A 16,472-nucleotide genomic window follows, 5' to 3' on the forward strand; every position below is an offset into this window, starting at 1 on the left:
TAACCCGTAATAAACTAATAATATATTGTGCCCTTCAACCCGTAGTCCATTTTGAGGACTAGCTTGACGGCATCTCAGTCAGTACGTTTACATGCACATCCAAATCGAGCTGCTGTCGGTAATCGAGCTGAAGGTCCCAGCAGGGGTGCCAGAGAAATCCAATCCTACAACCCCGATTCCAAAAAAGTTGGGACAAAGTACAAATTGTAAATAAAAACGGAATGCAGTAATTTACAAATCTTAAAAACTGATATTGTATTCACAATAGAACACAGACAACATATCAAACGTTAAAAGTGAGACATTTTGAAACTTCATGCCAAATATTGGCTCATTTGAAATTTCATGACAGCAACACATCTCAAAAAAGTTGGGACAGGGGCAATAAGAGGCTGGAAAAGTTAAAGGTACAAAAAAGGAACAGCTGGAGGACCAAATTGCAACTCATTAGGTCAATTGGCAATAGGTCATTAACATGACTGGGTATAAAAAGAGCATCTTGGAGTGGCAGCGGCTCTCAGAAGTAAAGATGGGAAGAGGATCACCAATCCCCCTAATTCTGCGCCGACAACTAGTGGAGCAATATCAGAAAGGAGTTCGACAGTGTAAAATTGCAAAGAGTTTGAACATATCATCATCTACAGTGCATAATATCATCAAAAGATTCAGAGAATCTGGAAGAATCTCTGTGCGTAAGGGTCAAGGCCGGAAAACCATACTGGGTGCCCGTGATCTTCGGGCCCTTAGACGGCACTGCATCACATACAGGCATGCTTCTGTATTGGAAATCACAAAATGGGCTCAGGAATATTTCCAGAGAACATTATCTGTGAACACAATTCACCGTGCCATCCGCCGTTGCCAGCTAAAACTCTATAGTTCAAAGAAGAAGCTGTATCTAAACATGATCCAGAAGCGCAGACGTCTTCTCTGGGCCAAGGCTCATTTAAAATGGACTGTGGCAAAGTGGGAAACTGTTCTGTGGTCAGACGAATCAAAATTTGAAATTCTTTATGGAAATCAGGGACGCCGTGTTATTCGGACTAAAGAGGAGAAGGACGACCCAAGTTGTTATCAGCGCTCAGTTCAGAAGCCTGCATCTCTGATGGTATGGGGTTGCATTAGTGCGTGTGGCATGGGCAGCTTACACATCTGGAAAGACACCATCAATGCTGAAAGGTATATCCAGGTTCTAGAGCAACATATGCTCCCATCCAGACGACGTCTCTTTCAGGGAAGACCTTGCATTTTCCAACATGACAATGCCAAACCACATACTGCATCAATTACAGCATCATGGCTGCGTAGAAGAAGGGTCCGGGTACTGAACTGGCCAGCCTGCAGTCCAGATCTTTCACCCATAGAAAACATTTGGCGCATCATAAAACGGAAGATACGACAAAGACCTAAGACAGTTGAGCAACTAGAATCCTACATTAGACAAGAATGGGTTAACATTCCTATCCCTAAACTTGAGCAACTTGTCTCCTCAGTCCCCAGATGTTTACAGACTGTTGTAAAGAGAAAAGGGGATGTCTCACAGTGGTAAACATGGCCTTGTCCCAACTTTTTTGAGATGTGGTGTTGTCATGAAATTTAAAATCACCTAATTTTTCTCTTTAAATGATACATTTTCTCAGTTTAAACATTTGATATGTCATCTATGTTCTATTCTGAATGAAATATGGAATTTTGAAACTTCCACATCATTGCATTCCGCTTTTATTTACAATTTGTACTTTGTCCCAACTTTTTTGGAATTGGGGTTGTACATGCACACAAGGAAATCAGGCTATTGTGTGAGGTACATTGTGCACCCGAGCCACAGGTGGCGCTACGCGTCCCATCGTGTTGGTACACTTCCGGTTGTCGTCATGAAGAAGAGCTATTCAAGAGTGTAAACAAAGTTATCAGTTCCGTCCATGAATTCTAATATATTCAACTCCTTAAGCTGAATGAGCATGAACTCTGTCTCCTCATTGCTCCAGAAGTGCACGTTTCCGCTCGCCATTTTCTCTTCTTCGTTTGTTCCTCCTGACCTCTTCTGCTGCTCGCTACTACTGTTGTCATGCCAACCGAGGCTGTCGTGTTTCCCGCTTGTGGTCTCGTCACTTCCGGAAGGGGCAGCGCTGAAGTAAGTAGCTCGACTACGTAGCTCGATAGGGTTTACATGCACTAAGTAGCTCGGCAAAAATCGCATAATCTAGGTTGTGTAGCTCGATTCCGAGAAATCAAGTTCGGTTCAATTTCAGCCGAGCTAAGGTGTTTCCATGGCATTTAGAACTTCGATTTCAGTCGAGCAACGGCAGAAATTCGATTTTCTCTATGTGCATGTAAACGCACCGACTGATGTCGGTTCTTGTTACCTGTCCGTCTCTTCTTTTTCTTTAACTGTGTGAACTTTGAACTCAACCGTGAGCGAAGGAAACTTTGGCTCGTACTCCGGATGGCCGTGGGTATTCAAATACCTGGTTAACCATTTGAAGCTTTGGTACTCGAATACTGAAATCACTGTTTTGGTTATTTGTGAAGTCAGCAAGAAAATATGAACTAGAAAAGCAGTGTCCGCTAATCTTTAGATGGAGTGAGTGCAGCACTGCCAAGGTCAAGGTGGACAAACACGCGGTCTCAGGAGCAGGTGGTGGTTAGTCTGATGCAGGCAGGAGTGAGGGGTCGGATATTCAGAGAGGCGTGTATAGATATTCCACACGCCTGATACTAGTCTTGTTGTACATCTGTAAGGGCCTCTGCATGCTCTTGCTACAAGGCTTTCGCAGACAGCTTTTCGCAGACAGTTGTAATTTATCGCTGAGTGGGGAGTAATAGGCGTGCGCGATGTTATTCACCGCCACAACGCAAGGGGGCGCGAAGTCGCAAAATCGCTAGGAGTAGTTGGTGGGTGTGGTTAGTGGAGTGTTTATCCTCCGGTTACTTATAATGACTAGAACTGGAGTCGTATAGATGTACGTACTTCCTCACTTCCTCGATCAACCGCTGTTCGTGCTGCTCCATCTTCGCTCGTGTTTTTAAAAATGGCGGTCGTGAAAACAAAACAAACCGGGAAAGTAGGGAAGCGGAAGTGCATGTACAGCGGATGTAGAGTGGACCAATCGGAGCCCTCTTGTCTGCGACGCTGTCTGCGAAGGGGGGGGGGGGCGCTATGCAGACGCAATCTGCGACACCATCTGCGAGGACTGGGTTGTCAGCATAAATTGGCCTTCAGTCTGTCCCCAGTTGGCCTCATGAACGCCAAGGAGTTACTGGTGCGGCGTCCGTCGTCCATAATTCAGTTAAATCGTATCTCCTCTGTCAGTTCTCCATGGATTTCCGTTCTGATCGTTTTGTCAAGTTTTTTGCTAACGAGTTAGTAATTAGGCCAAATTAATGGGTTTTCCAGGCTTCTCACTTGAATTACATCTCCTCTTTCGTTTCTCATCCGATTTCAGTTGCGATCGATGTTTTGGGTAGATCTTCCTTTGAGGAACAAAACTTAGTTATTTGTTTGTTGATTTTTCCGACTGTCGTGGCTACTGCCTCATAGAGGCGAGGCAGGAGCCACGATGTCATCGTGTTGTAAGAATGAGTGTAACAATAGTGCACTGCGCATACGCATCAGCATTACAGTCACCAGAATGGCGACTCGTGCTCTCGCGTTATCAAAGCTACACAAGAACGAGTGGTGAAGCCACGATGTCATCGTGTTGTAAGAATGAGTGAAACAATAGCGAAACTTCGGAGCCAACCAGCACTTATCCTAGTCAAGTTTGATTACCTGTTCTACATCTTGATTAGCCTGGGCCCGCCCATCTTAAGTGTGACGCAACATGAGGGCCTGTTGCGAGCTTAGTCTGGCAAGGCAAGCTATCTACAGCTCTTCCAAGCTCCCGAAAAATGGGAGCCAATCAACTTTGAGCATCTCCAACGGCCCTGGGTAGAGGCGTGTTCAAGGCACTGACGTAGTAGAACTGCGACCGGAAGCCATAGATTGTTTACAGAATCTATGCCAGAAGCGCTTCATTCACTAGAAACATTACGAACATGGAGCAAGTTCTCATTGAAAACGGAGCAAAGAGCAGCCCTGGAGGTATTTATTGAAAGGAAGGACGTTTTCGCCTTGCTCCCGACCGGCTTCGGGAAGAGTTTAATCTACCAGTTAGCCCCGTCGCGTCGCATACGTCAGAGGAAAGAGTGATGTGATTGGTTTAAGCTTCGTCACAGCCTTTTCTGGCTTCGACCAGTAGCAAACTGAGGCATTTCAGGGAGGCGGGTCAACCACGCACTTTGGGAAACGGTTGGGCTTAATATCTATGCCAGACCAAATGCTCGCAGAGCTTTGAAGTCGCGTTAGCCAGACTACATCTTGATAAGCTTCGGAACCAATCAGAACCAGAAACGAAATAAGAGAAACCTCGTTATAACGTCATAGTATCGAAAAATAATCAGCAGATGATAAAGATAAACGAAATTCACCTTGCAGCTCGCCAAGGCTACTGATTCGATACCAAGTAGGTGGTGTTTATTTTAAGAAAATTTACCTTTTGATTATCACAGCTTTTGTTTGGTCCTTCTGAAAGGTCAAATGAAAGGTTTTGTTGAGCTTTTTTGGCAGATGTATCGAGAAGCCGATATCATACTTCTGCTATGCGCTTTTAATTTTTATCCCCCGCCCAAACGAAGTTTGATGGGGGATATAGAATCGGGTTCCTTCCTTCCGTCCATCCACATTTTCGTTTCCAGGTCATATCTTTAAAACTACTGAAGACATCTTCAGGAAACTTTGTATACATATCAAGCAGCATGTGAACTTGTATTGTCCTTTTGCGATTTTTGAAAAAAAAAAAAAAAAGTCTTTCAAATTTTTACAGAAACAGATTTTGACTTAGTTTTAAGAGCAATGTTGGAGCATATATCCAAAACTATTCATGATACAGATTTGAAACTGGGTACAGTAAACATGTTAACAAGGTGATGTAGATGTGCCTTTTTCATACTAAGAAATTTGAGAAATTTTAATTTATGTCTCCATGGAAACAATTTCAGACTTAGTCTCTCAGGTTAGTCTTAGCGGTAGGTTTTGTTTCTGGAGCAGAACTTGAAAACTATGAGTGGTATGGTCTTGAAAGTTGGTGTGTGTGTTGATGAAGTAATGTATATGTGCCTTTTGATACTAGGAAATGTGAGAAATTTTTATTTTTAGCTCCCTTGAACCAAATATCCGGTGGGCTTATGCCATGGGCTGCTGAGGTCAGTGTAAAGAGGTCAGGTTGGTTTCCTGCAGCACAACTTGAAAAATGTGACTAATATCTTGAAACTTGGTATATAGGGCGGGGGATATAGAGGACTCTGTTGTCTTGTATTTTTTATTTTAGAGTCTTTACACTACACTTGTGAAACAAAATGTGCTCGTTAGTACTAAATAATGCTTCTAAGACAATTCATGAACAAGTGCTTTCTTACTGTTTTGAAAATCTAGTTCACAGCACTGTATTATGAACAAAATTAGTGACCAAAATACTACAAGCCCTGATGCTGCTCACAGCTTACTGATGCTTGTAAGAGATGAGGCAAGTATCATCGGTAACGTAGTATACAGTGGGGCAAAAAAGTATTTAGTCAGTCAACAATTGTGCAAGTTCTCCCACTTAAAAAGATGAGAGAGGCCTGTAATTTTCATCATAGGTACACTTCAACTATGAGAGACAGAATGAGAAAAAAAATCCAGAAAATCACATTGTCTGATTTTTAAAAATAATTTATTTGCAAATTATGGTGGAAAATAAGTATTTGGTCAATAACAAAAGTTCATCTCAATACTTTGTTATATACCCTTTGTTGGCAATGACAGAGGTCAAACGTTTTCTGTAAGTCTTCACAAGGTTTTCACACACTGTTGCTGGTATTTTGGCCCATTCCTCCATGCAGATCTCCTCTAGAGCAGTGATGTTTTGGGGCTGTCGCTGGGCAACACGGACTTTCAACTCCCTCCAAAGATTTTCTATGGGGTTGAGATCTGGAGACTGGCTAGGCCACTCCAGGACCTTGAAATGCTTCTTACGAAGCCACTTCTTCGTTGCCCAGGCGGTGTGTTTGGGATCATTGTCATGCTGAAAGACCCAGCCACGTTTCATCTTCAATGCCCTTGCTGATGGAAGGAGGTTTTCACTCAAAATCTCACGATACATGGCCCCATTCATTCTTTCCTTTACACGGATCAGTCGTCCTGGTCCCTTTGCAGAAAAACAGCCCCAAAGCATGATGTTTCCACCCCCATGCGTCACAGTAGGTATGGTGTTCTTTGGATGCAACTCAGCATTCTTTCTCCTCCAAACACGACAAGTTGAGTTTTCACCAAAAAGTTCTATTTTGGTTTCATCTGACCATATGACATTCTCCCAATCCTCTTCTGGATCATCCAAATGCTCTCTAGCAAGCTTCAGACGGGCCTGGACATGTACTGGCTTAAGCAGGGGGACACATCTGGTACTGCAGGATTTGAGTCCCTGGCGGCGTAGTGTGTTACTGATGGTAGCCTTTGTTACTTTGGTCCCAGCTCTCTGCAGGTCATTCACTAGGTCCCCCCGTGTGGTTCTGGGATTTTTGCTCACCGTTCTTGTGATCATTTTGACCCCACGGGGTGAGATCTTGCGTGGAGCCCCAGATCGAGGGAGATTATCAGTGGTCTTGTATGTCTTCCATTTTCTAATAATTGCTCCCACAGTTGATTTCTTCACACCAAGCTGCTTACCTATTGCAGATTCAGTCTTCCCAGCCTGGTGCAGGTCTACAATTTTGTTTCTGGTGTCCTTTGACAGCTCTTTGGTCTTGGCCATAGTGGAGTTTGGAGTGTGACTGTTTGAGGTTGTGGACAGGCGTCTTTTATACTGATAACGAGTTCAAACAGGTGCCATTAATACAGGTAACGAGTGGAGGACAGAGGAGCCTCTTAAAGAAGTTGTTACAGGTCTGTGAGAGCCAGAAATCTTGCTTGTTTGTAGGTGACCAAATACTTATTTTACCGAGGAATTTACCAATTAATTCATTAAAAATCCTACAATGTGATTTCCTGGATTCTTTCCCCCCATTCTGTCTCTCATAGTTGAAGTGTACCTATGATGAAAATTACAGGCCTCTCTCATTGGGAGAACTTGCACAATTGGTGGCTGACTAAATACTTTTTTGCCCCACTGTATGTGCTATATTTACTGTATGGGCATGGTATTAAAAAACATTTCTTTATAAGCAGTAGCCACATGCACTCATAGGGTACCTATTTTAAATAATTTGTTTACAACTTTATTTTCTGTTAAATGGTGTCTCCTCCCACTATTCTCAATGGATTTCAGTTCTGATGGTTTTATTTGAAAGAACTAGACGTTCTGCACAAAACTTGGTCATTGTATTGTCGTTTTTGCTAATGAACTGGTAATTAGGTCAGCTTTATGAATTTTCAGACTTCATTAGAATTCTATCTCCTCTCTCAGTTCTCACCTGATTTCAGTTCTAACCGATGTTTTGGGTCGATGTTCCCTCAGGGAAGAAAACTTGGTCGTTTGTTAATTTTCTTGTTGGAGACTTGTTTTTCAGTTAAATTGTGTCTCCTCCCTCCTTCCCTCAGTTCTCATGGTTTTATTTGAAAGAACATGACCTTCTGCACAAAACTTGGTCACTGTATTGTCAATTTTTTGCTAACGAATTAATTAGGTCAAGATAATACAATTCTAGTCAGAAGATGATGTATCTCCGCTCTCATTTATCACACGAATACAGTTTTGGGTCGATCTTCCCTTAGGGAACACAGTATAGTCCTGTGTTGATTTTCCGGTTGTAAACAGTTTGTCGTGGAGGTTGGTCCTCTCTTGCATGGTCACAGTTCAGTTCTGTTTGATGTTTTGGTGGCAGGCCAGATGAGCTGCTCCATCCTTGACGTTCTGCTTTGTTGTTTTCCTTTAGTTGGGACTACAGTGCATCAGAAGAAGCTATGATGGAGATAGTGAGCGCTTTAAACGGTGAGCTCAGCATCCCTGAGAACTTCAGTCCAACCGTGCCCGCTTATGATCCCTCTCGCCCTCAGCCCCACGCCCCGCCGGCCTACTGCACCAACCCCCAGACCACAGAGTTGTGTGCCACCCTTGGCCTTGTCGACATCTATGCTCTGGCAGGCCAGAGCACACAGAACCCTTGGAGAGAGGAAGTAGCAAATGAAGAGGACGACGAGGACAACCAGAGCTCTGGCAGCGTGGACGAACCCAGCGAGTACCCCACTGACACTTCGATGCTCTCCAACTCCTACAACCCTGATGAGATCACCATTGAGGATGAGTGGGAGGAGGAGGAGGAGGAAGAGAAGAATGGAGGCGAGGTAAAGAAGCCTGGGATGGATGCAGTGGTTCCTGAGGCTCCTGTAGGAGCACAGGACAGCGATAGGGACAGTAGCCCCCAGCAAGAGGCCCTGAGCAGGCTCATCTTACCACCACCTCGCACGGCATCAGAGATAGATGAGCCCTCAGATTCACCTCTTCGACTTCCTCCACCTTCAGCGCTGTTCTCAAGCTGTTTCTCCCAGACAAGCTCAGAGGAAGAGGGGGCCACACCAGCCAGAGTGCCCAAGCGCCCGAGTGGAGAAACCAAGGGATCATTCAACCCCACAGACGGCACCCCCAGGATCAAACGGCGCAACCAGACCATCTATGCAGCAGCTGACGACGACGAGGAGAGTTAGAGAAAGGGTGAAAAATTATAGACTGATGCAATTTTTGTTTACCTAAGAGAGCTTTTTAAATTTTTTTTTTTAATGACAAGTTTGTTCATTTAAGAAGAGCTCTTTAAACATTAACGGACTATTGATTAAAAATGGGTTTTAGAGAACAAAGCTACCATTATTATGGGGTATTTTGTTTCTTACCTGCTGTCATTGTCATATGTATGATATTAACAGTGTAACTGATGTTTATTGTTCTTGATAAACAGTTCCTTGTAACTAATTTGCATTCTTTTTTTTTTTTTTATCAAATCAGTCATATAACCCCAATTCCAAAAAAGTTGGGACGCTGCGTAAACTAAGTAAAAACAAACATTGTGAAGATTTACAAATCATGGAAACCCTATACTTCATTAAAAATAATACAAAGACAACATATCAAATGTTGAAACTAGAAAAATATATTCTCGTTTTGAATTTGATGTCAGCAACACGTTTCAAAAAAGTTGTGTAATGCTTAAAAAAAAAAAAAAGACTAAATTGGTTAATTGGCAACAGATCAGTAAGATGATTGGGTATAAAAAGAGCATCCCAGAGAGGTGGAGTCTCTCAGAAGTAAAGATGGGGAGGGGTTCACCGCTCTGTGAAAGACTGCATGGGCAAACAGTGCAACAATTTAAGAATATCTCATCTCATCTCCTCTAGCCGCTTTATCCTGTTCTACAGGGTCGCAGGCAAGCTGGAGCCTATCCCAGCTGACTACGGGCGAAAGGTGGGGTACACCCTGGACAAGTCGCCAGGTCATCACAGGGCTGACACATAGACACAGACAACCATTCACACTCACATTCACACCTACGGTCAATTTAGAGTCACCAGTTAACCTAACCTGCATGTCTTTGGACTGTGGGGGAAACCGGAGCACCCGGAGGAAACCCACACGGACACGGGGAGAACATGCAAACTTCACACAGAAAGGCCCTCGCCGGCTACGGGGCTCGAATCCGGACCTTCTTGCTGTGAGGCGACAGCGCTAACCACTACACCACCGTTCCTCAATGTAAAATTGCAAAGAATTTAGAGTTCACAGCATCTATGGTACATAATATCATTAAAAGATTAAGAGAATCTGGAGAAATCTCCGTATGTAAGAGACAAGGCTGAAAACTGACATTGGACGCTTGTGATCTTCAGGCCCTCAGGAGACACTGCATGGGCTCAGGAACACTTCAGAAAACCATCATCTGTGAAAACAGTTCACAGGGCTCGAAATTCGCGGTGGTCCGGTTGCCCGAGGCGACTTAATTTTTCATTTGGCGAGTAATTCCTGTCACTAGCCAGCCTGGCTGGCTAGTTGAAAATAAAAAATATATATGAAGCGAAGATTCAGACGCACCGTCAACTAAAGCCGCCACATATTAAGCGTGTGCCGTGTCTGTGTTAATCGATGTGTAGTAGGGCAGTAGGGCTGAACGATATATCGTTATCGTATCTATATCTAGATATGAACATTCAAGATATTAATATCGAAAAAGCAACGATATAGACGATATAGATTTCCCCTCCCTGCGCTCGCCCTGCATGTACAGCTCTGGCAGTCACAACAAACATCATTTTTACGATTGCCCTTGAATGCACCGCTAAGGCCAGCCAACCACAAACCTTATTTCATGCTTGCTGTGGATCGACAGCTGAAGCCAACCAATGACAAACATATAAGGGCAGGAGTGAGGGAGACGGAGACCGACACGCGTGCGCACACTACAGGCACAGCGGGGAAATTAAAAAGAAAGAAAGAAAACGAGTGCGGAAGATAATGCGGCTGGTGGCGGTGCAGAATCTGACTTGGTGCCAAAACATAAATCATCCTCCATTATTTGGAGGTATTTTGGATTCAAAAAGGACGATGTTAACCAGAGTGAGGTGTTGTGCAGGTCGTGCTTCGCAAAAATTGCGACGAAGCAAGGTAGCACAACAAACGTGTTTCACCACCTGAAACACCACCATCGCGTGCTGCACGAAGAGTGTATGATAATGAGAGAAACACCGGGGACTTCTCAGTCAGCCCAAAATAACCCAAAGCAAAGTTTGATTGCTGATACATTCAGTAGCGTTACACCGTACAAGTCGATGTCCACCAGACAAAGAAATTACAGACGCTATAACATACCACATTGCAAAAGACATGGTACCTGTGTACACAGTCTCAAAAGAGGGCTTTAAAAAAAAAATGGTTCGGACGCTGGACAAGCATTATAAAATCCCATCCCGAACACATTTTAATCAAGTGGCCATTCCGAAACTCTATAATGAGTGTAAAATGAATGTTGAATCCGAGCTCCGTGAAATCGATCATTTTGCCACAACCACGGACCTGTGGTCGAGCCGGACAACCGAACCTTACATCAGTTTAACGGTCCATTTTATTACAACAAACTTCGAACTCAAGACCCGCTGTCTGCAGACGTCCTTCTTCCCCGGGGCGCATACAATAAATAACAAATACGGATGCATTTGTTATTTATTGTTAAAGCAGAGCTGCAGTAAAATGTTGGATTTGTAATTTATTTATTCGTAATTTACGTTAATGTTGATGACTGGCAGTGAGTTCTTAAAAATAAAACTGCACTTTCCACATTTTTTTGTATTATGTTTTTATTTTTCTGAAAAATGCTTGGTTTTCACCGAACCCATAGTCATATCGTATCGATATCAAGAGATCTGGCATGAATATCGAGATATGAAATTTTGTCCATATTGTTCAGCCCTGATCGGCAGGACAGAAAATACCGAAGAATTCCAAATCGTATCATGTACGAGTCAGGCTGTCGGTTTTTTCACTACTGCGCATGCATATAACGCATCTCGTTGAATATCGCGGTAATCACGTGTAGTATTGGACCAGGTGGGTGGAGCACAGAAGCACGGCAGGCCAGAACTGAGTTCTCAATGAACTATTTATTGCTAGCTTCTGGTTGGGGAGAGAGAGAGCTCCCTTTCTCTGCTCTCCTCTCCTTTTAAGGGGTGCCGTCACTGGGGAAGACACACAAACACAGGTTAATCCCCATCAGGTGCAATGATTCCACCACTTACCTGCCCTGACTCCGCTCTCCATTCACAGACCGAAGCTTGGCCACGCCCCCGCTGCCACATCACGTTATCAAATTCACTAGATGTGGCCACATTATCGCCCATTTAAACACGTTTTTGTTGTTGTTTACATCTGCCAAAGCTACGTTGCGATGTGGAATTTTCTGAAAGGTGTACAGAAACCGCCAGAGACGGGGACAAAGCGACCTCGGTCTGAAGAGGAGAAACGACAAAGGACTTATAAGCAAACGTGGGAGCAGGGTAGGCCTTGGCTGCGATATGATTTTTATGGAATAATTAATTTTTTCAAGTTGATTCCTAGTCAGTATGAAGCTCCTAATGCTTTCTCTCTCATAAATGGTTAAATACAGAAAGCATGTTGGACATATTTTGGGTGCTGTAGTCATGATAGTAAGTATATTTGTTTTCAATACTCATACACCAAGTTGCCAAGTTTTCCAATATATTATTTGTTGATGTTACATTATGGTGCTCTGTGTTGTTCTCATTTATGTATTTAACAACAGTATCAAAATACTCGGGTCTTGAAATAAATGTACATTAGTCATGAACAATGGTAACTACTCTCTTTTGTGTTATTTTTGACAGAAGTAAAATTCATACATGAACAAATTTTGGCGAGTTGATTTTCTGTTTGGCGTGTTACTTTGGGAGGCAACTAGTCCGGCTGGCTGGTGAAAAAATATATGAATTTCGAGCCCTGGTTCATTACTGCATCCACAAATGCAAGTTAAAACCAGATATAAACAATATCCAGAAACACCGCCACCTTCTCTGGGCCCGAGCTCTTTTACAATGGACTGAGGCGAAATGGAAAATTGTCCCGAGGCCTGACAAATCAAAAGTAGAAATTATTTTTAAAAATCATGGACACCACGTCCTCCAGGCTAAAGAGGAGACGGACCATCTGGCTTGTTATCAGTGCACAATTCAAAAGCAGCATCTGTGATGGTATGAGGGTGCATTAGTGCACATGACATGGGTAGCTTGTACATCTGGGAAGGCATCATTAATGCTGAATGATATATACATGTTTCAGAGCAATATGCTGCCATCCAGACAAAATCTTTTTCAAGGAAGGCCTTCCTTTTTTTCGGCAAGACAATAACAAACTGCTTTCTGCACATATTAAAACTACATGCCACTGTAGTGAAAGAGTCTGGGTGCTAAACTGGCCTGCCTGCAGTCCAGGCCTGTCTCCCATTTAAAACATTTGGCACGTTATCCATCCATCCATCCATCCATCGTCCCTAACCGCTTATCCTATGATCTTCAGGCCCTCAGGAGACACTGCGTTAAAAGCAGACACGTGTCTGTAGTAGAAATCACTGCATGGGTTCAGGAACACTTCAGAAAACCATCGTCTGTGAAAACGGTTCATTACTGCATCCACAAATGCAAGTTAAAACCATCAGATTCAAAATGAGCATAGTTTAAAAAAAAAAAAACCTCTCAACATTTGATATATTGTCTTTGTACCATTTTCAATTAAATCTAGAGTTTCCATGATTTTGAAAATTATCGCCTTTTTTTTTTAAAAACACAGTTGACACAGCAGCCCAACTTTTTTGGAAGTGAGGTTGTATTTTATGTTTTTGTTTTAGACAAGGTGACCTTCCACTCACATTGTAGCTTTCAGGCCATCAGATCATACCCTTAAGTAGTATTAAAGATTCTATCTACTGTTCAGTCTTCAGCTTGAGTTCACAATTTGTTTAAAATACTTTGACCATTCATGTACTTATCCAACTAGCAACATGTTGCAGTAGTGCAGCACATAAAATGCAGATACAGGTCAAGAGCTTCAGTTCAACGTTCCCATCAAACACCAGATTGGAAACAAAACGTGCCGTTGGCAGCTTTCACCATAAAAGAAGTCAGAGGAGATTGGCCAGACTGGTTCAAGTTGACGGGGAGGCGATGATCACTCAACCATTTCCAAACATGGTGATGAGCAGAAAAGCATGTCAGAACAGAACATGTGAACCTTGAGGTGAGAAACTGCACCTGGTCTTTTTCCAGCCTTCAGCTGTCTCATGGACTGTGTATCTCTTGACATTCAACATTGAAGATGGCCTGTTAGTAAAAAATATGATCAATGAAAAATAAAATGGTTATCTATTGAATTATCCTCCATCATGAAGGCAGAACACCAACATACAGCCAACAGGATGTCGACCCCTGACCATCAACTCCTATATGTTCTTGTTGAACGTCTCATTCCAGATTTAGTCCCCCTTTGCTGTTATATCCTCCAATCTTCTGGGAAGTCTATACACTAGATGTTGGAGCGTGGCTGTAGGGATTTTTTCTCATTCAACCACAAGAACATTAATGAAGTCAGATACTGATGAGGAGCAAGAAGGTATGGAGGGCAGTTGGCATTCTGGTTCAGTGGGGTTGAGTTTAGTCAGGGTTCTGTGCAGGACACTGCAGTTCTTCCACTCCAACCTTGGTAAACCTGGTCTTTAAGGAGCTCACTTTGTGCACGGGGGCATTGTCGTGCTGGAACAGGTTTGGGCCTCTTGGTTCCAGCGAAGGGAAACTAATGCTCCAGCATACAAGAATTGCATGCTTCCAACTTTGTGGCTCCAGTTTTAGGGAAGACCCACATATGGGTGTGGTGGTCAGGTGTCCATATAGTGCACCATAAACGTAGCATACAAATTAGTGACGCCTAAATGTGACCTCTGCAAATCATCTCTATTGCTAAACTATCTGGAGTTACTGAAGAGTTTTTTGGAGAATGTTTGAGGCAAAAATTAATGAATGCTACTTGGTGCTAGATGGAATTTCTTGTACTAAGAATGCAATCGGACAAAACAAATAATATCCAATCGAATCAATCCATTTTATAATGCTTGCTGGTTGTCGTTACCACGAGCTGGCCTAATGGTTAGTGTGTCCGCCTCTCGACTGGGAGAGCACGAGTTTGACTTGCAGACCATCATAACAGTTCTCTGAGAGCACAATATCCCCCGCTGGCACCTAGGCCATAACCCTGGTAAAATGCAACCGGATTTAATGAAATTTCAATATGCGTATTATTGACATATAACAAAGAATCTTGTCAAGTTTGGTGAAATCCTCCAAAAATTGTGAGAGGAGTTGATTTCAGAAGGTGAGCACCCTTCCCAGGACAGACAGACATCGCCACGACATAATCCCTCTTCGGGCCTTTCGGCCAGCGGGGGATAAGAATTGTGAGGGAAGTTGATTTCAGAAAGCAAGCACACCTTGATGAAATTGCCAAAAGTACAAGTTTGTTAATAATCAAGGGCATAACTCTGGGAAAATTTGCCCAAATTAAACGAAATTTCAATATGCGTATAACTGTCATAGAACAAAGAATCCTTTTGCCAAGTTTGGTGAAATTCCTCCACAAATTGTGAGAGGAGTTGATTTCAGAAGAACGTTCATCCTCGTGAAATTGTCAAAGTACAAGTTATTTAATCAAGGCTCAAAACTCGTCAAATTTTCACAAACGAAATAAAATCGCAATTTGCGTATTACCGTCATATAACAAGGCCTTTTGCCAAGTTTCGAGAAATTCGTCCAAAAATTGCGAGAGGAGTTTACTTCAGAACGCAAGCACACCATGAAATTGTGAAAATACAAGGTTGTTAATCAAGGGCCACAACTATGCGATCGAATTGAAAAATATATATATATGCGTACTACCAACAAATAAACAATGCCTTTTGTCAAGTTTGGTGAAATTCCTCCAAAACTTGAGGAGTTGATTTCAGAAGGAAAACACGCTCATGACATTGTCAAATGATAATTTTGTTAATCAAGGGCTGTAACTCTGGTAAAATGTGACCGAATTCAACGAAATTACAATATGCGTATTACCGACATACAACAATGCCTCTTGTCAAGTTTTGTGAAATTCCTCCAACAATTGTGAGAGAAGTTGATTTCAGAAGGTGAGCACCCTTCCCTGGACAGACATCGCCACAACATAATCCCCCTTTGGGCCTTTCAGCCAGCGGGGGATAAAACGGTGCCTACTGCCGTCTGGCAAGGCACGCTGCAATACAGATGTGAGTAGGGGGTCAAACTCTCACGGTTACCAGAGGACCAGCCCCCCGCTATAACCCAAGCGATATAATAGGAGAGAGGCCGAGGGCTATAGAAATGGAGATTAGTGCCGCCCAATGCATCTTAAAGGAACAGTCCACCGTATTTCCATAATGAAATATGCTCTTACCTGAATTGAGACGAGCTGCTCCGTACCTCTCCGAGCTTTGCGCGACCTCCCAGTCAGTCAGACGCAGTCAGACGCGCTGTCACTCCTGTTAGCAATGTAGCTAGGCTCAGTATGGCCAATGGTATTTTTTGGGGCTGTAGTTAGATGCGACCAAACTCTTCCGCGTTTTTCCTGTTTACATAGGTTTATATGACCAGTGACATGAAACAAGTTCAGTTACACAAATTGAAACGCAGCGATTTTCTATGGAAAGTCCGCACTATAATGACAGGCGTACTAACACCTTCTGCGCGCTTCGACAGCGCATTGATACGGAGCTCAGATATCAATGCGCTGCCGAAGCGCGCAGAAGGTGTTAGTACGCCTGTCATTATAGTGCCGACTTTCCATAGCATAGAAAATCGCTACGTTTCAATTTGTGTAACTGAACTTGTTTCATATCACTGCTCA

At 43.1% G+C, this 16,472-nt stretch overlaps 1 protein-coding gene across 1 annotated transcript in view; it reads left to right on the forward strand.

Annotated features, from left to right (window-relative positions):
- dbr1 (debranching RNA lariats 1) overlaps positions 1–8,945 on the forward strand; it is a 50,764-nt gene extending 41,819 nt beyond the window's left edge. The window contains exon 9 of the mRNA XM_060929352.1: positions 7,951–8,945. Coding sequence (XP_060785335.1) covers positions 7,951–8,719 — 769 coding nt within the window. The 3' untranslated portion in view covers positions 8,720–8,945. The remainder of the gene's footprint in view (positions 1–7,950) is intronic.
- The last annotated feature ends 7,527 nt before the right edge of the window (positions 8,946–16,472 follow it).

The sequence above is a fragment of the Neoarius graeffei genome, chromosome 9, assembly GCF_027579695.1.
Source record: "Neoarius graeffei isolate fNeoGra1 chromosome 9, fNeoGra1.pri, whole genome shotgun sequence".
In the NCBI taxonomy this organism is placed as follows: domain Eukaryota; kingdom Metazoa; phylum Chordata; class Actinopteri; order Siluriformes; family Ariidae; genus Neoarius; species Neoarius graeffei.